Source organism: Canis lupus, chromosome 30, assembly GCF_011100685.1.
Source record: "Canis lupus familiaris isolate Mischka breed German Shepherd chromosome 30, alternate assembly UU_Cfam_GSD_1.0, whole genome shotgun sequence".
NCBI lineage: Eukaryota > Metazoa > Chordata > Mammalia > Carnivora > Canidae > Canis > Canis lupus.
This window is the reverse complement of record NC_049251.1, coordinates 15814578-15835041: the sequence shown is the minus strand read 5'-3', so window position 1 is coordinate 15835041 and position 20464 is coordinate 15814578. Positions and strand designations below refer to the sequence as shown.

The 20464-nt window shown below is 34.5% G+C and overlaps 1 protein-coding gene across 4 annotated transcripts in view; it reads left to right on the top strand.

Annotated features, from left to right (window-relative positions):
- Positions 1-20464, top strand: part of FAM227B (family with sequence similarity 227 member B) — a 191103-nt gene that overhangs the window by 137537 nt on the left and 33102 nt on the right. For all 4 annotated transcript variants that reach the window (XM_038580379.1, XM_038580377.1, XM_038580378.1 and 1 more), the window contains one exon: positions 18100-18197. In XM_038580379.1, the coding sequence (XP_038436307.1) occupies positions 18100-18197 (98 nt within the window). The remainder of the gene's footprint in view (positions 1-18099; positions 18198-20464) is intronic.

Genomic DNA, 20464 nt, shown 5'->3' with positions numbered 1-20464 from the left:
CCAACTCTATTCCTAACTCACCTTCTTGCATTCTCCTTTCTGAGCTCCAGTCCATTTTATGTGTTGCTATCAGGCTAATCTTTCTAAAGCACAGTAGTAATCATGTTATATTTCTGCTCTAAAGTCCTCATAACACCTTCATTTTTCCTGAATAAAATTCTTCTTTTTTTTTCCTCCTATAAAAACTTCTGTTCCCAACATCCTTTGTGATCCTCAACATTTCTTAAACACCACCCTCTTACTAGATTTGGGGTGAAGGAAATACACTTGCTCCCCACTTCTCCTCTTGATAGGGTAAGGGACCAACAGAAGAACTCCTCCTCACAAATCCTCTCTCTCTACCTTTTCTCCCCACTCTCTCTCTCTCTTCCTTCTTCTTATATCTTCAGTCTGCATGAAGGATCCAAGAATCATGTAATCAGATATTTCTTTTGAAATTTTACATATTGAATTTTCAATGAGGCAATAAAATCCTTGATCATATTTATTCTGTTAACTCAGCTAAGTACTTCAAATCATCACTTACAATGTATTTACATAATATGCAAATATAATAGAGATATACTGTTCAGTAAGATAAGCAAAGTCCCTGACTTCATGGAACTTAAATTATGGAGGAGAGGACAGATAATAAACACATAAGAAGAATTCTGATGACATTACAGGAGGAAATAAATAGGTTACTATGGTAGCAAATAACACAAAAGAAAAAGGAAGAAAGAGGTTGTTCAGAAAGGCCTTCTGTGCCCAGATTCCAACAACCTCTTTCTTCCTTTTTCTTTTGTGTTATTTGCTACCAAAGTAACCTATTTATTTCCTCCTGTAATGTAAGTAACATACATTTAAACTGAGATCTGAAAGTTAAGAAGAAATCAGAAGTGGCAGTCAAGGGGTGCCTGAGTGGCTTAGTGAGTTAAGCATTTGCCTTCGGCTTAGGTCATGCTCCCAGTGTCCTGGATTAGGCCCCATGTGGGGCCTCTACTTTGAAGGGAGCCTGCTTCTCTATTTCCCTCTGCCACTCCCCCTGCTTGTGCTCTCTCACTCTTTCTCAAATAAATAAATAAATAAATAAATACATAACTAAAAATTTTTTTTAAATTGGCAGCCCTTCTAGGCAAAGGTAACAGGGTAAACAAAGGTTCTGAGGAGCTTGGTATGTTCTAGAAATTAAAAGATGACAGTATAACTGGAGCATAGTGACCAACAGGAAAGTTAGGTAATATGAAACCAATTTATGTAGCGTCTTGATACCAACAACAGGAATTTTGGATTTGATTCTAGGTATAATGAGTTATGATCAGTGAGTCACATGATCATTCTAAAACCATGAAGAATGGTCAAGAGTGACAAAAGCTGAAATAAGACCAGTTAGGAGACTATGGCTATAATCCAGATTGGAGGGGATGATGACCTAGATTAGGATCGTGGAGGGGGGAGAGTGAAAGGAGTGGGTAGATAAATGTTGGAGACAACTTGATGATAGATTGAATCTGAGAGATTAGGAGTCAAGGTTCAATTCCAGATATCTGACATTTGCCACAAGATAAATAGTGGTGCCATTTTGCATAGCTAAGGAAGCCTAGGAGAGCAGTGGATGGGAAAATCAAGCAGTTGGAAAGTCGAGCTAAGAGAAATTCTAAAAGCCAAACTCTAGTCTGTCTGGATCAGAGGGATCTGGACCTCTTACTCTCTTGAAATGAGAACCAGTAAGCATATTGCAAATAAATTACCACAAAAAGTGTGGAAGTAGAAACAGAATCTCTTTTTTAAGGAGTTCTGGTGCAAAAGGGAAGCTTTTCTCATGGCAGTATTATGTATTTTGATGAAAATATTAAAGGCCATCCTCCCTCATTTTTCTAGTTAAGAATGTCTCTGACACTCAAAATATCATAAGCCCCGTGAAGTGATCAAAACTCAAGCTATGTTATTATAAAAGCCTAAAACAGTTTTAATCCTTGATTTCAGTCAGAAGCGGGTTTTAAATTTGTCAAAATATAGGGGAAGTTAGAGTGTTCAGTCAATTCTTGTGACACCGAGAAAGGAGTTTCTTAATAACAGTGTAAGCATTTTAAAAACAAATCAATACTTAGTACCTCTCTGATTATTTCACCTAAAAGAAAGTTGCTTCTCTATTCTATATTTCCTTCTGTAGAATAAATATGCTAGTAGAAGAATGTTGGAATAGGGTGGTTCAGATCAGCAGTTGTTTTTACACAACAAAAAGAATATGGTAAAAACTAAAATTTTGCCTAATGTGAAGAAAAATAGGCTAATTTGGTGGGGGGGGGGAGAGGAAAGCTACATCATTCATTTAATAGTGCCAAAAGAATAATAAAATAAGACTGATTTCTTTCTAATAGAATTCCGTGGGTCCACATGATTATAGCTTTGATTTCCTATTCTAAGTAGCTTGGAACTGAGAAACATCATATCATGAATTTAGAAAGGTGCTGAATTAGTGAAAATCCACATAATAGCATATTTTAAAAGCAATAATGTTTATTAATCCACATAATAGCATGTTTAAAAGCAAGTACTATATTTGTAATAAATTAAACCATTACCTGGCTTAATTGTATCCATAAGACAAATATGGAAATAGCTTATCAGCTTCTGCAAATATGGATATGAAAGTACTAAAAAATATTTGAAAATTGCTTTCTCTCTTAAATATTTTTTTAAATTTCCCATGGTAACTGATTTTTTTAAAAGATTTTATTTATTTATTTATTCATGAGAGACACACACACACACAGAGAGAGCGAGAGGCAGAGACACAGGCAGAGGGAGAAGCAGGCTCCATGCAGGGAGTCTGATGTGGGACTCGATCCCAGGTCTCCAGGAACACGCCCTGAGCTGAAGGCAGACGCTTAACCGCTGAGCCACTCAGATGTCCCGGTAACTGACTTATCTTCTTAATTTGCACTATTTTGGAAATTTCTGCAAACCAAAAAGACAAATTTCAACCCAAACACAACTTGAATGGTAGTAAGTTTTGAATTAAAGGACTTCAAATTAATGACATTTTACTATATTTTAAAGTATGCTAAGTTGCCTGGGTGGCTCAGTGGTAGATTGTGTGACTCTTGGTCTTGAGTTTGTGGATATGAGCCCCACGTTGGGTGTAGAGATTATTTGGAAATAAAATCTTTAAAAAATAATAAAGTATTCTAAATAGGTTGTTTTATTAGGTTAACATTCATTGTTTTATTTTTCAATAAATAAAATTAAAAGAGGTTAATTTTAGTTCTTAATACAAATAAAGGGCTAATTAAAGACTAAATCATAAATAGTAATGAAATTATTTATGATACACTCCTCCCTTCCTTTGCCTTCTTCATGCCTTCTATTTCATTTTATTTCATTCAGGATGTTGGCATATTATGGTAATAAGGATACTTTATTGAACCAAAGCATTCAAAAGCATTATTGTTCTTTTTACCCTTTGAAAAGGAAGAGAGGGATAAAAAATATGAAATTTCTGGATTATTTCACTATACCCAGAACATTTCATATTTTAAGTGTAAAGGGGGATTTTTTTTTTCTTTCCACAGTGGTCCTCATCTCATTGGTACCTAATTTATTCCCTTCAGACTGACAGACCATCTTGTCCAGTTTTTTACTTTTTCAGTTTATAGGTAAAATTAAATTATACTATTTCCTTGGTGATACCACATATTTACAGAGATTTTGAATTTTTTGTACTGTTTTGAACTCTGAAACTGTTTCTTATCCTATTCATCCTCCTTTCCTTTCTCTCTGCGTTTTTATCCTCCACATTTTTTATTTTCTTTCCCCGTCTCTTTCTCTCTCTTGCTCTTTCTCTTTCTCGCTCACATATGTACATACACACTTTTCCTATCATACTTATGTTTCAAGTTTCTGGAAACCTCCTTAGGTCATTCTTATATTAATTTTCTAGTTGTTTATCTTTTTTTTTCAGTAAAGTCCTGAAAAACACATCTGGTTTCTATTCTAATCATACTCCTCTAAGAATAACTTCATATTATAGAAGACAAACAATTCTCAAATAATGACCCATAATGATGCAACCTCTTGTAATTTCCACTTCGATCCAATAATTTTAAAAAGAGCTATTCATCGAATCTTGCTTGACAGGCTTTTTTTTTTTTTTTAAGGTAAAGTTTGTGGAAGTAGGGTTTGTATGGACAATCATTTAAAGTTTCCATTATATTTGGAAACATAGCTCTTCAAATGAGAAATCTTGGAAACTAAACATAGAAAATTATTCACTCTTCTCATTAGCAATTCATTTCTGAGAGTCCATAGCTAAATGACACGTACAAAGCATCATGGGAATGAGGAGATAGCAGAGCCTTTGTACCAGTTATCAGGATTACACCCCATGTTCTCTGCTCTCCTGGCCTGTGCTCCTAAGTTCAGTGCTTGCCTAGCACTTCACAATTTCACTTACCCCTCCAGCGATCCTAAGACATTGGTGTTGGTTGTCCATTTTACAGCTGAGGACACAGGTTCAAAGTCACATTGTTAGAAAGGAATCATTGCAGGTCTGTGTTATTTATCCCCTTGTCACTCAAAAGACAGGTCCACAGACTAGTAGCATCACTAATACCTGTTAGGTCGGTTAGGCCTCAAGCCCAATAAGGTAAAAAACTGCATTTTAGAAAGATTCTTTTATGCCCTTTGATGTTTGAGGAGTATTGCTGTATTTACCATTCTGTTCTTTCCCATGCACTTTCCACTGTAATATAGTGGTACCAATTATTTTAGAAGTAAAATTGGCTCTTAGATCACACTGTAGCAGCACTCAATCTTTCTCCCTGAGGAAGTGTCATTTAAAAGGACAGATTTTACCAAGGTACTAACTAATTTAGACCTTCCATAAATTCTATTAGTGTCCTGTGGTCCTGCACATGAAACCTTTGGTGGTGTTCCTTTTCTTGGTATGATTGATTTGATTAAATTTGGATTCAGTTAGTCCCAGCAGTCAGGGTAGGAGCTTAGTGGTCGCCAGACCAAAGGATTTGGCATTACGAGCCTTCTAAGAGACAATTCTTATTCTAATCATTCATTTTAGCTATTAATTTCTCACTCACTTAGAAAGAGTTTGTTTTAATTAAAAACAGAACCAAATTTTGCAAATTTGATCTTGGAATATGGACTTATTTTAAGGCATATTATTAGTGGTGAATATTGAGAACTCACCCATTGAAGAGGTTTGAGAGCCTATAATTTATTTTTTAAAATAATGGAATAAAATGCTAGTTTCTTTGTTCAGTACAGAAGTCTAACTTATAGTAAATGTTATGATGGAAAGATTTTGGAGAAAGGGTGGGGAACTGACACTGCGTCACTAAGACTTCTACTAGCATTTTTCCCATTAGAGCACAATGGCTCCAAACAAAGAGGAAATGATATGGGTGAACCACAGCACCCTCCATTTAGCATTTGCACTAAGAGGAAACAGAATGAGCCCTTGGAAAAGTTTTCTCCCCCCTACACTTGATTCCTCCACCTACATTTTGTAAAACCATGTGTATCTCATATAAATTGTACATAACCCTGACCTTGCCAGAATGAATTCTTTACCACTTTGAGTTCATTATTTCAAGCTTTTGAATTTTTTCATTAACAATATCCCCCCTTATTCCTCTATGGTAACAGGTAACTATGCATTCCTTGGCTCCTCTTTTCCCCATTTTTCACAGCAGTATGGTTGGTTCATTATTATTTCTATTACAAAGGCCTATACTCAGCTAACAAAAACTTGGAAGCCATTGGCAACATTTTAAAATGATTTGATGACAATAAATAAAAGAGACATAGTTGCTTTCATCTTTGATAGGCTATCATGTTACCTTTCTCTTTTACCAACAATCCACAGGGAAATGAAATTTATGATAATTTGAAATAATTGGGCTCATTAGCAACTTTATGACTTAAAGGGTAAAACCACATCAGTCATATTGTTTGTTAAGCAACTATAGTATTTAAATGAACTCATAATTACCCACAATTATTTCAATCATCCTCAAAGATTTGAGTTCAATGCATTATTTCCTGACAGACACTTAGTAAAAAATCTGTTTACACTAGGATAACCATTCCATCTTAATCTCCTTTGCTCTTTTTCTTTTCCTTATTCTCAGGACACTCCCCAAGGTAACCCCTTGCTGCAGCGAGGGTGGTTTTCTCAAGGTCCTGCCTAAATGCCTTGTTACCCAACCTCACCCCTGTGTACACTCCACTGGCCTGCGTTCTTTGTCCATGCTGTGTAAATCCAATCAGTTTTAAAGGGAGCCTTCTCTGCCATCTTCACCCCACAAACAGTCTCTATCTCATCCTTAAAAGTTTTATTTTTGATACAACCTCTTTGCCTCTTTATCTCATATTAACTTTGTAATAGTTGAATTTTTCACAAATATTACCTACATATGTTTTATCAGCCTATTTGATTGTAATTGACTACTGCAGCCAGGAATTGTATCCTTTGCTTCTCTATAACCTTGCAGTGTCTTTCACATAGACTACAAGAAATATTTCTTGAAGGAATGCATGAATAAATGGAAAATAGCAAATTTAGTGTCAGGAAATCACATTTGTGGGTTTTTCCCACTTAATAGAGGTAGATTAATCTATCCCCTCATGCCTTTATTCATATAATTTAAAGAACATAATTTGAACATAAATTTAAAATCTTTTTTTAAAGCCCTCACTTTTACAAATGAGGAAGTAGAGACTCTAGTGAAAAGTGAGTTGCTGAAGATTACATATGTAGTTAGTTTGTGGCAAAATAAGACTAGAATTTAGATTCCTAAATCCTAATCCTATATTCTTCTGAAGGACAACCAATGTGCCCCAGTAGATATGAGAATAACTATGCTGTCTGAGCCATTAGGCCATTTCAAGAAAAGCATGAATGAAAGATAAGGTGAAGCACACAGGTAGGTTCATCTTGCATATCATATGTTTCAATCCTTTTTTCTAAAACAATAGGCAATACACATATGTATATATTTAATTATATATATGCCCATCTTTTTCCTGTAAGGATTTAGGTAGCTTTACATAAGTGTGTTCAATATAACAACATAAAATAGCATGCTAAATAAGCTGATAAGAAAAAGAAGATTCAAGAAAAATGAGATAGAACAAGAAAGTTTGAGACAAGATTAGAATGCAAAATTCTACTGAGAGATCTTTTACTTCTGCTAGACTTGGCTCACAAATAAGGTTGGCTGTAAGCTTTCTATCTGCCAAGGAAAGGAAATGACAATGTTGCTTACATACTTGGGAAGTATCCATAAAATAAAAACAAACATTTGTGTACACGAAGTAAATCTATTCCTTATACTAAAACTAAATAGTACTATTTTCCTGTGAATCTCTATATCAATCAGGACAGGCTATATTATAATGTAGTAACAGTGTCAGCAAAATCTTAGTGGCTTATGCTGACAAAGATTTATTTTTCACTCATATTGTGTATCCATTGCATATAGGCTAGAGTCCCTATTAGTGTAGGAACTCAGACATCCAAGCCAAAGAAAAATTTATCTCCATTCACCATAATCAATGAAGCAGGGAGAAGAGAACTCAACGAACTGTGCATTGGCTTTTAAATCTTTCTCCCCGCCCCCAAAACACACACACACACACACACACACACACACACATCATTTTGACTCAGATTTCATTACTTCATGGCTGAGAACAAGCTGCATGTCCATGCTTATTACTCGAAAGAGGGAAGAGGTTACTATATGCCTTGGAAGGATAAAAAGGTGAATATTTATTCTGGACAGCCCAATTGATTACCACACTCTCTCTAGACAAGCTCTGTGTATAATGTAATGAACTATGTCAATGTAGTGAATATAGCCAGAGTTGAGTCTATAACATTCTAATGTGTTGACCAAGAACACAAAGACAATGCATAATCTGGTAAAAATGGATCTATAGATGGCCAAGAAAATTCAGTTCTTATATATAGTTCTTTGCAGTCTACCTTAATTGGAGAACGTCTCCATTCTCCAATGTAGAAATAAACAAAACTCGATCACATCTCAATATTTTCAATATTTTCTCTCAACAAAGCTTTTGTAAGTATGACGTAAAAGTGAGTATGAATTTATACTCCTTAAGAAATAAAATTTCTTCTGAGGCCATAAAAACTGATGACATCAATAGATACATCCTAAAGACCTCCTTGCAGGACATTATCCTATCTCCAGCCTATAAAAGATGTTGAGGAAGGAACGTTGAAGAATCCAAGAATTCCTTAAGAGGAAAGTATTGAAGTAATCCCCCTCCCCTCCAGCCCAGTGAGAAAGAGCTTAGGAATTTAAAGAGACCAAGAAACAGAAATTGCTGCCTAGTCATTCAAACCCAAGTGTCTTCTATACTTGGGGGAGTATGAGAACTGATAGCGAAGACTATGGCTAGTCATTAGCACCTGAGATTACATGTGAGTCCAATAACATTTCAATTATCATTCTATTTTTCTTTCAATTAAAAAAAGGTGTATCAGTGGTGTTTGAATTACTTTGATTACTGATACAGTTGAACTTTTTTCAAGATTACCTGACAGACTTTTTTCACATAGCATTATACCCTCTAGATCCATCCATGCTGTTGCAAGTGGTAAGATTTCATTCTTTTTCGTTGCTGAGTAATATTCCATTGTATATATTTACTACATCTTCTTTATCCATTCATCTATCAATGGTCCCTTGGATTGCTTCTATTTCTTTGCTATAATAAATAATGCTGCAATAAACATATGGTGTCTATATCTTATTGAATTAGCATTTTTGTTTTCTTTGGGTAAATAGCCAGTAATTCCATTACTGGGTTATATGGTAATTCTATTTTGTTTTGTTTTGTTGTTTTGCAAACAGTTTTTATTTTATTTTATTTTTTAAGTTTTTATTTAAATTCTAGTTAGTTAACATATGGGGTAATATTGGTTTCAGGAGTAGAATTTGGTGATTCATCACTTACATATAACATCCAGTGCTCATTACAAGTGCCTTCCTTAATACTACTTTTAATTTTTTGAAGAGTCTCCATAGTGTTTTCCATAATGCCCATACCAGGTTACATTCTTACCAACAGTGCATGAGGGTTTCTTTTTCTCTATATATTCTCACCAACACTTGTTATTTCCTCCGTTTTTTATTTTAACCATTCTGACGGATTTGAAGTGATATCACATTGTGGTTTTGATTTGCATTTCCCTGCTGATCAGTGATGTTAAGCATTTTTTCATGTAACAGTTGGCCATTTGTATGTTTTCTTTGGAAAAATATCTTGCAAATATTTTCTGCCAATCCATAGGTTGCCTTTTAATTCTATTGATTGCTTCCTTTGCTGTGCAGATACAGTGTTTGATGTAGTGTTTGATGTAGTTCCACTTATTTATTTTTGCTTTTGTTGCTGAGTATTAATTGTCATATCCAAAAAAAATACTTGCAAGGGCCAATGTCAGGAAGCATTTTCCCTATGTTTTCCTCTAGGAATATTTTAGTTTCGGGTCTTATGTTTAAGTCTTTACTTCATTTTCAGCTGAATTTTGTGAGTGGTATAAGATGCAGTCTAACTGCTTTCATTTGCATGTGGATATCCAGTTTTTCTAACACCATTCATTGAGGAAAATATCTCTTCCCTACTGTATATTTTTGGCATGCTTGTCAAAAATTAGTTGATTATATATGTATGTACAATACATGATTGGTTTCATTTCTGGGCTCTCTATTCTATTAGTCCGTGTGTCTGTTTTTATGCTGGCACCATACTGTTTTGATTATCATAGCTTTGTAATCAGGAGGTGTGTACCTCCAACTTTGTTCATTTTTATTGAGATTGCTTTGACTATTAGGGACCTTTTGTGGCTCTATACAAATTTTAAGACTTTTTCTATTTCTGTGAAAAATGACACTGTAATTTTTATAGGAATCACAATGACTTTGTATATTGCTTGTTTAGTAGGGACACTTTGACAATATTTCTTTCAGTCCATAAACATGAAAATATCTTTCCATTTATTTGTCTTCCTTAATTAGTTTCATCATCATTTTATAGTTTTCAGTGTACAGATCTTTCACATTCTTGGTTAAATTTATTTCTAAGTATTTTATTCTTTTTGGTGCAATGGTAAGTAGTATTGTTTTCTTCATTTCCTTTTCAAGTAGATTATTGTTGGTGTGGAAAATGTAGCTGATTGTTTATGTTTATTCTGTCATCCACATCTTTACTGAATTTCTTTATTAGTTCTAACATGTTTTTCTCAATTGCATCTTTAGTTTTCTACATATAAAATCATGTCACTTCATACAAATGGCTAACAGACACATGAAAAAATGCTCAACATCACTCATCATCAGGGAACTACAAATCAAAACCACAACGAGCTATCACCTCACACTGGTCAGAATGGCTAAAATTAACAACTCAGGAAACAACAGATGTTGGCAAGGATGCAGAGAAATGGGAATCCTCTTACACTATTGGTGGGAATACATACTAGTACAGCCACTCTAGAAAACAGTATAGTTGTTCCTCAGAAAGCTAAAAATAGAACTACCCTCTGAACATCAGGAAAAGGAAGTAAAAATAAAGTAAGATGAAAACAAAGAAGGAGGCAAACCATAAGAGACTCCTAACTATAGGAAACAAATTGAGGATTGCTAGAGGGGAGGTGGAGGGGATGGGGTAATTGGGTGATGAAGCATTAGGATGAGCACTGGGTGTTGTATGCAACTGATGAATCACTAAATCTTACCTCTGAAACTAATAATGTACTATATGTTAAGTAAGTTGAATTTAAATAAAAAATAAAATAAAATAAAATTATGTCACTTGCAAACAGAAATAACTTTACTTCTTCCTTTACAATTTTGATGCCTTTTATTCCTTTTTCTCATCTGATTACTCTTGCTAGCACTTCTAGTACTATGTTGAATAGAAGTGGCGATGTTAGGCATCCTTGCCTTGTACTGAATATTAGAGAAAAAGTTCTCAGTGTTTCCTCATTGCTTAGGATGTTAGCTATGGGTTTTTCATAAACAGACTCGATTCTGTTGAAGACATTTTCTTCTATACCTAATTTTATTGAGAATTTTTATCATGAATGAATGTCGAACTTTGTCAGATGTTTTTTCCGCATCTATTAGGATGCTCGTGTGGTTTTCATCTTTCATTCTGCTGAAGTAGTATACCGCATTGATTGATTTGCATATGTTAAGCCAACCTTTTATCCCAGTGATATGTCCTACTTGATGGTAGTACATAATCTTTTTGTTGTGTTGTTGAATTTGATTTGCTAGAGTTTTATTGAGGAATTTTAATCTAGTTCATCAGAGATATGGACTTACAGTTTTCCTTATTTTTGGTGTCAGAGTGATATATTTTGGCTTTGGTGTCAGGGTGATACTGACCTCATAAAATAAGTTTGGAAGTATTAACCTCTGCTTCTATTTTTTGGAAGTTTTAAAAGGATTGGTATTAATTCATCATTGAATGTTTGGTAGATTTCACCATCATGCCATCTGATCCTGTGCTTTCTGCTTTTTTACTGGGAGATTCTTTTATTACCATGCCAGTCTCAATTGGTTGAGATCAATTGGTTATTGATCCATTCAGGCTATCTATTTATTCTTAATTTTGCTAGATTATGCACAAATATTTATAAATGTCATATCCTCTTGTTGGAATGACCACTTTATCATTACTTAATGACCTTTGTCTCTTTTTTACAGTCTGTGTCTTAAAGTCTATGTTGTCTGATATAAGTATAGCTACCCCAGCTTTCTTTTAGTTTTTATTTGCATGGAATATCTTTTTCTATCCCTTAATCTTCTGTCTCTGGGTGTCCTTACATGTGAAGTGAGTCTCTTGTGAGCAACATATAGATGAATCTTATTTGTCTGTTTATCCATTTGCCACTCTGTCTTGTCTTGTGATGAACTCCTTTAGCTTTTGCTTGTCTGGAAAACTATTTATCTCTCCTTCAACTCTAAAGGACAACTTTGCTGGATAGACTGTTCTTGTTTGGCAAGTTTTTTTCTTTTAGCACTCTAAATATATTGTGCCACTCTTTTCTGGCTTTCAAAGTTTCTGCTGAAAAAATCTAATAATCTTGAGAGTTCCCTTGTACATAACAAGTTACTTTTCCATTGCTCTTTATAAGATTCTTTCTTTGTCTTTAATTCTTGACAATTGAATTATAATGTGTCTTGGTGTTGGTCTCTTTGGGGCTATTTTATTTGGAACTCTCTGGGCTTCCTTGATCTAGATGCCTGTTTCCTTTCACAGGTTAGGGAAGTTTTTAGCCATTATTTCTTTAAATAAGTTTTCTGCCCTTTTCTCTCTCTTTTCTCCTTCTGGGACCCTTATAATGCAAATATTATATGATCTACTTGAGGTTGCCTTATAAGTCCTTGAAGCTATCTTTACTTTTTTGCTTCTTCCTCTTTTCTCCTCATCCTCCCACCACCAACCCCCAGCCTTCCTTCTTATTCTTCTTTCTCTTCTTCTGTGCTGTTCTTATTGGATGAATTTCACTCCCTGGATCCTTTCTTCCACATCATCTAGTCTTCTATTGAGCCCCTCTATTGTATTCAGTTCTGTCATTATATTCTGTATGTCTGTGATTTCTGTTTAGTACTTCCTTATATTTTCTATATCTATAAATTGAAATTCTCATTTTGTTCATGCATCGTTCTCCTGACCTCAGTGAGCAATTTATGACTTAATTTTAATTCTTTACCAAGTAAATCACTTACCTCTGTTTTGCTAAAGATTTTTTTCCTTGAGGTTTTAACTTATTCTTTCATTTGGAACATATTCCTCTGTTTAGTCATTTTCCTACATTCTCTGTGTTAGTTTCCATGCATTAGATAAAACAGCCACTTCTCCCAGTCTTTAAGGAGTGGCCTTTTAAAAAAAAAAAAAAAGATTTTATTTATTCATTCATGAGAGACACAGAGGGGGGGAGTGCAGAGACACAGGCAGAGGGAGGAGCAGGCACCATGCAGGGAGCCCGACATGGGATTTGATCCCGGTTCTCCAGGATCACGCCCTGGGCTGAAGTTGGCACTAAACCACTGAGCCGCCCGGGCTGCCCATGGAGTGGCCTTTTGTAGGAGATGAACCTTATCATTCAATCCTGCCCTACCTCTTGGTTTCTCTCAAACCTTTGTGATTTGTTAAAGCAGCCTACTCTGTTTCTTTTTTTCTTTAAAGATTTTATTTATTTATTCATGAGATACAGAGAGACAGAGGCAGAGACATAGGCAAAGAGAAAAGCAGGCTCCTTGCAGGGATTCCCCAATGTGAGACTTGATCCCCGACCCCAGGATCATGCCCTGAGCCAAAGGCAGATGCTCAACCAGTGAGCCAAAGTAGTCACAGCCTACTTTGTTCTTAGTGGCTCCCAGTAATTGAGGGTGTCAAGAACTGTCAGTATCCCAAAGGGAAGGATCTCCATCAACACTTAGATTCAGGCTGAGTGGAAGCCAAACCCTAAGGCAGTGGCTTTGAAAATATACAAATATATGTCTTTTAGGAGAAGATTAAGAGATGGACATTTTTGTCTGTTCGCTCCACACTGAGCCCTGGGGCAATAGCTAATTAAGAGCTGTTTCTTTGTTTGCTACTGTCCTATAGAACCCATGAACACAAAAACCCTACTGGCTACCAGAACCAGGCTATTAAGGGATGAGTCCTCTGAGTAGTAATGCAAGAGTCTGTGCCCTAGGCTTCTCTTTTGTAGAACATTTTAAGATATGGGATGGTGGGAACATGGTTTCATCATACAACCCATAAATGATAAGTTCATATAATCACTAATCTGAATAATGTAAAGAATTTTTATGACACCAGGCAAGACTATCAAGGCTTAGTTATAAAATAAAGGTAATCTCAATTCCCTTTAATTTTATTATTTTCAACAATTATACTTTGTATTACTATGTGCACTGAAATTAGCCTTAATTTTTATCTTTTTAAAAGTTCTTATGTGGATCAATTTACATATGATATGGGAAAAAAATAGTTTCCCAGATAATGTATTCTAATTTTTGCTTCAGAACCCATTTAGTGGTTAGTTTTTTTTTAAATGTTTTTAAAATGGGTCCAGTTTCCTTCCACAATACCATTAATCAAGTCAAGCTTAAAAGCTATTTTGTTTTACATTTGTAATGCTTGGCTTCACAGAAGCCAATATACTAGTTCCTCATTTCAAATACCTGTCACTTAGTTCTTTATACAAAAACCATAGAAATATTTAAAACCTGATCACTTGTGCTTTGCACCTATAACTTGTCTAAGCAATAATTTTGTCCTTAAAGACACAGATATAATTCATAGTAAGCAGGAATAGAGGGGCACCTGGGTGGCTCAGTCAGTGGAGAGTCCCACTCTTGGTGTTGGCTTGGGTTATGATCTCACAGTTGTGGGATTGGGCCCTGCATTGGGCTTTGTACTCTGGTGGAGCCTGATTCAGATTCTCTCTCTCTCTCTCCATTCCATTCTCTCTCTTTCTCTCTCTCTCAAATAAATAAATAAAATCTTTAAAAAAAAAAAAAGAATAGAAAAAAGTAAACTCCCAAGCCAAAATAAAGTAATAATATTGTATTTTCCTTGGGAAACAAACATAATGTGGATCACTATCTTATTACACGTAAAATCTTCATGTTCTTCAAGGTATTAAATTTAGCTCAAAGTTCATGAAAATAAAGGATGCTAGTGATACCTCACATACATAGCACTTCATAGTTAATGAAGTACATATGCAGGCACTTAAACTCTCTACACTCTCTGTGAGATTATTCACAATTTTATGTTAACATTACTAGAAGAAGAAATTTAATTGTACTTTAGAGCATTGTGAAGAAAGCCTTAATGCTTTATTTTGCCAGTTTAAAACAAATTCCATATAGAGAGGTGGGAGGATGATTCTATATACAGCTAATAGACAGATGTAACCTGTTTGAGGTCTAATATGTAAACAAACCAATGACAGGGTCTGCAGATACTAAGATTGAAGGGACTTGGGAAAGTATGTATATAGAGATCTGAAAAAAATCTGGAAAGCATAAGAAAATATATGCAATAAGACAGTAAGTATTGCAGTAAGACAGTAAGAAAACATATGCAATAAGACAGTAAGTATTGCACCCATGGGTATGCAATACTTTCTTTGAAATAATTGTATCATGTTCCTATATTATTGAAACAAAATTGTGGCTGTTTTATTTCTTATTTGCTCAGTTCATATATATTTTGCATAATGACTACTTGTGTTTTCTCTTTCTTTTGTTTCCCTTTATACTTTAGTACTAGATAAAAGTCTCTTTCTAAAAGTAATTCTAATTTAGTTAGATGTATTGAAAATGGATCTCTGAGTAACACTTTTTTTGTTTCTATATTTTATTAAATAACTGTATTAGTATATATGGCCTATATGAAGTTTAACTTTGCCAAGATATATTAATTATTTTCATCTCAGAAAGACTATTAGTGAAAACTACAAAAGTGGATAGAGATAACCATACTTACTTACATAAGTGTCTCCTTTTAAACATCCCTAAAATAGGGACACCTGGGTGGTTCAGTCAGTTAAGTGTACAACTCTTGGTTCCTGCTCAGGTCATGATTTCATGGTTGTGAGATCAAGGCCTGTATCAAGGGAGTCTGCTTGGAGAGTCTCTCCCCCTGCCCCTCCCCCAACTCATGTGTGCTCACTCTCACTCTCCTTCTTTCAAATAAATAAGTAAATCTTTTTTTTTAAATCCCTAAAATTAAAAAATAAAATAAATAAAATCCCTAAGATAAATAGGGGATAATTATGGAAATGAATTTTTTCCAATGTAGGCAGAGTAAGAGTAGAATATTTTGTCATTAGTGAAATTTCTGAAGCCTAATAAGAACAGTTGAGACTTTTTAAGAGAAAGAACGACAGTGGGGGTGGGGGGTGCAGAGGGAGAGGGAGAGAGAGAATCTTAAGTAGGCTACATACCTAGCATGGAGTCCAACATGGGACTCAATCTCAGAACCCTGAGATCATGACCCGAGCTGAAATGAAGAGTTAGACACAACCAACTGACCACCCAGGTGCCCTGAGACATATTTTCTTATAGTTTTATCAAATATAATCATTTGGTTTTTCAGATGATCTTCTCAAGCCTTTAGAGATATGAGAACAGAGGATTTATGAAAACTGTAATCAGGGGAAAGTTAATATTCTCACCTAAAATAAATTATGTATGAGGAGACTATAGGGGAAAAAAGCTAATAAATATAGTCATTTTAAGATTACTTATTACTTTTATCATATCTGGATGGGTTTTTCTTTTTTGTAGGATTTTTCTTCAAATTTTTTCTTTGACACGTTTACTCCTAAAATGTCCTCACTTTGTGCTTTTTATATCTCTTACTTTTTTGCTTTTTGCCATTATTTTCAGCTTGGGATTTTTAACTGATATTAATGTATATGACCTTCTAATTGTCTACTTTTGCAACCAGGGTTAAGTATTCTGAAAAGTAAGGTTTTTATTATAGGTACAATGGACATGACATAAAAGTCCTTATATTTATTAATATTATGTCTGTTCACAAAGACCAGAAATTAAGTGATATTGCCTAAATATGTATTTAAGAATGATTCAAAATTGAGCAAGTTTTATTTTTTAAATAGTCTTCCCAATGAATATTTTTGTTGTTTTTTTATTTATCTTGACAATGTTTCCTTCTACAAATGAAGGCAAATTCAATATACTCTTAAACTAAAGGTAGCATACTGTGTATATTCAATCAAATGATATACACTGTTCTGCACCTTTCTTTCATCACTTAATGATATGACCTGTACTGTAGATATCTTCAAATCATTATGAGGATCTTCCTCATTTCTTCTTATGAATAGTATTCCATCACATGGGCTTGCCTTAGTTTATTTAACTGATACTTGACTACTATTAAATAGAGTTGTTTATAATTTTATAAATTATGCCATGATCAATAAACCTGTATTTGTGTTCTTTCATACTTATATAGGAGATTGTATAGGATATAGTCTCAGAAGAGGGATTGCTTGGTCAAAGAGAAAATAGGTCTGTATTTTTATAGATATTGCCAGATGCCCCTCCATAAGAGGTTGTTTGCTTTAGAGCACATCTTAAATGAAATAAATCATATGGTTTATTACCTTTCATGCCCATTCTAACTCCAACTTAATCTAATATTGGTTCTACTCAAAATTTTAAAATTTAGGTTCCTTCCTAACCAATTCTTTATTAGAGATAAATGCCTATTTGCCTCTAGCATTTCAGGCTGGTATCTAATATCTCTTAATGTCCAGAGTCAAAAATGAATCTGAGTGATTTTCCTCAACATTACAACCTGTAGATTGAATTAGTCTACCTGATACCTGATAATAATAATAAGTGCCACAATGTAGTACAAACCTCAGATTACCTGTTTGCTCTGCTCTGTGTTAAGATATCCTTAATAACTAGCTTGTTCTTTTAGGCTGATTGATACTCTGCTTAAGCTGTACAAGTCTCCTTTTCTTTAAGACATGGTTAAGAGTCCCTTGTTACTTTTCTATATATTCATGCTGGTTGCAGGGAAAATTTACGAAGTCTTTCCTTATTTCGGTTTGTTGTCAGTATATGGAAAAGGTGAACCCTAACGTGCAGAGACCCAAGCTTCCTATTGCATTAAACTAGAGGATCATGAATGGAGCTCTAGCCTCTGAAGCAAAAGACCTAGGCCTGTGTCTTAAATGATAGCTTAGAGTCCTACAATTTCCTGCAGTTAATTATGTCATCTGTAAATTATGGAAAATCTAGCTCACAGAATGGTTTGTGATGGTAATATGAGATAATATAAGTAAATGAGTTATATGAATTCTAAAGCCCTCTTAAGTAAAAATGAGATGGTATATTTATTTCCTCTAACAGAAGCAAGCTATCACAATAACCTAACCGTCTCTCTCTCATCCATTTTTGGTTCTTTACATGTTTAGTATACACTGCTAGAAGAAAAAAGTTATCATGCTTTTTTGTAAAGAAAAAAATAGAATTTAAGAAAATGTTTTATTTTCTCTTTTAGCGATAGACTTCAATATGACAAAAATTTTAAAGAACCCAAGAGCATATACAATGTCCACATTCAAGGAAGAATCCAGTATATCAAGACTAACAACAAAGGTTTGGAGCATAGTAGTTATTAAAAATATTCTTACTTCTTTAATTTGCTATATAATTAATTGAATAGCTTCATATAGGTAATTTTCATTATTATATAACTGATATATATTTTAGAAAAATTTAACAATCATAGGTGATTTATTGGAGAGGATAATCTTAATGTTAAAAAGTCTTACTGTTTTTTGAAAATATCCTTTATGTCTAAAGAAAAAAAAAATCCTATAGCATTCATCTCTTCTTACAGTTCTGGCACTGCTTGTCCTTGGGTTGATATACAAACATGGCTCTGATCTCAATAAGTTCTAGTCAAAGTTGCAGGGAAAATTTCACAAGAGTTTTTTTTTTTTTTTTTTCACAAGAGTTTTCGCAATGGCTGACCTGTCTCTATCTTAAGCCATGATCCTGGGATAACTGGCCATATGTAGATACTATTATTGATAAGTCTGGGTTGCTTAGTTTTTCCATATTTCTGATGGTGCCCACCTAATATAAATCCTTATGGGTTTTTCCACCTTATATTGCTTTAGCCAAGATTTGATGAAGTTGCTGGCTTGAAATTCTGAATTTGATCTCTTGTTAGACAAATAGGTTAAATCTGTTGCAGTCTTTATTGCTAAAATTTTGTCTGAATTGTCTAGTCAAGTCTGACCATAAATTTTATATTATGCCAATAGAAAAGCTGCTTTCTGAAGTCAATACTCATATATTTCCTGTTCTTTAATAAACCAGATATATAAAATATTTTCCAACATTTACAATGCTGCCAAGGATGGTTTTGTAAGTACTTATAATAGAAATTGGTGACTTCTAGGAGTCAATTTGGGATCAATGATGAGGTCACACCATTGGGTATGTGGGGCACATACAATATTGCTGGATTTAGAAACCAGGAAATGTAATAGAAATTATATGTATGATCTTCAGCAATCACTAAAAATGGCCCTTTGTACCTTGTTTACAAATTGAAGAAATAAGGGACTCCTGGGTGGCTCAGTGGTCAATCGTTTGCCTTCAGCTCAGGGCGTGATCCTGGGAGACTGGGATCAAGTCACACATCAGGTTCCCAGCATGGAGCCTGCTTCTCCCTCTGCCTCTCTCTCTCTGCCCCTCTCTCTGTGTCTCTCATGAATAAATAAAATATTTTTTAAAAATTCAAGAAATATGGGTGGGTGGATTTATAACAGACTGAACAACCTTTCTCAGATGACACTGTTAAAAGATGGAAAGCAAATTGCAGATACATCTTTGGTAATGTACCACATCACTGCATCATTGGCCCTGTCTTACATAGATTATTTTATCAACAACTTGAATAAAAATATGGTTGCCATTTTTATTAGATATGTAGATGCAGGATGCCTGGGTGGCTCAGCAGTTGAGCGTCTGCCTTCAGCTCAGGGTGTGATCCCAGGATCCAGAATCGAGTCCCATGTCAGACTCCCTGTGAGGAGCCTGCTTCTCTCTCTGCCTATGTCTCTGCCTCTCACTTTCTGTGTCTCTCATGAACAAATAAATAAATCTTAAAAAAAAAAAAAGATGTAGATGCCAGAAACCTTGGAAAAACTACAAATACCAAAATATTTAAAGGCACTTCCACTAGAAAAGATAAGACTCTGGTGACCATAATAACTGTTTTCAAATATGTTGAAAGCTAATGTAGGAAAGCTTTTTCTGTGTGGCTTAAAAAATGTTTTTACGAATACAAACTGAAAAGATTTTACATTTACCCATATATTAAATCTATTGGGAAACAGTTTTTAGTTCAACATAAAGAATTTTCTAAGCATCAGGGTTGTCTAGATGCTGAATTGGGAGCCTGTGCCACATGAGCATTGGCAAAATGCATATTCAAACCTCAAAAATCAAAGTTTAGCTTTCTAGTCATTGTCAGCAATTATCCTTTAATAAATTAACAAAAAAACCTAAACACCAAAATCATCCCTTGGATTTTCTAGCTCATCTCTGTGACTCTTTCAAAGTTTATAGGATTACTTTGTTCTCAAATTTAGTACTAAGTTGACTCTTAACTCTGAAAGTCATGTTTGATGGAATCTTAGTTTTCTGATAATTTTCTGCCATTGTCTTTTGTAGGGTAGATGGAAGCAATGGAGCATCTGCTAATTGTTCTGGGTTGGAATATTTCTAGCAAGATTTCTTTGGGCAATTTCAAACCTTCTGCTTTAAAGTATCTAAGAAAATAGCTAAGGTTCCACAAAACACTTATAAGCATTTAATACCTAGCTCTGCTCTTGCACGTTGAACAACCC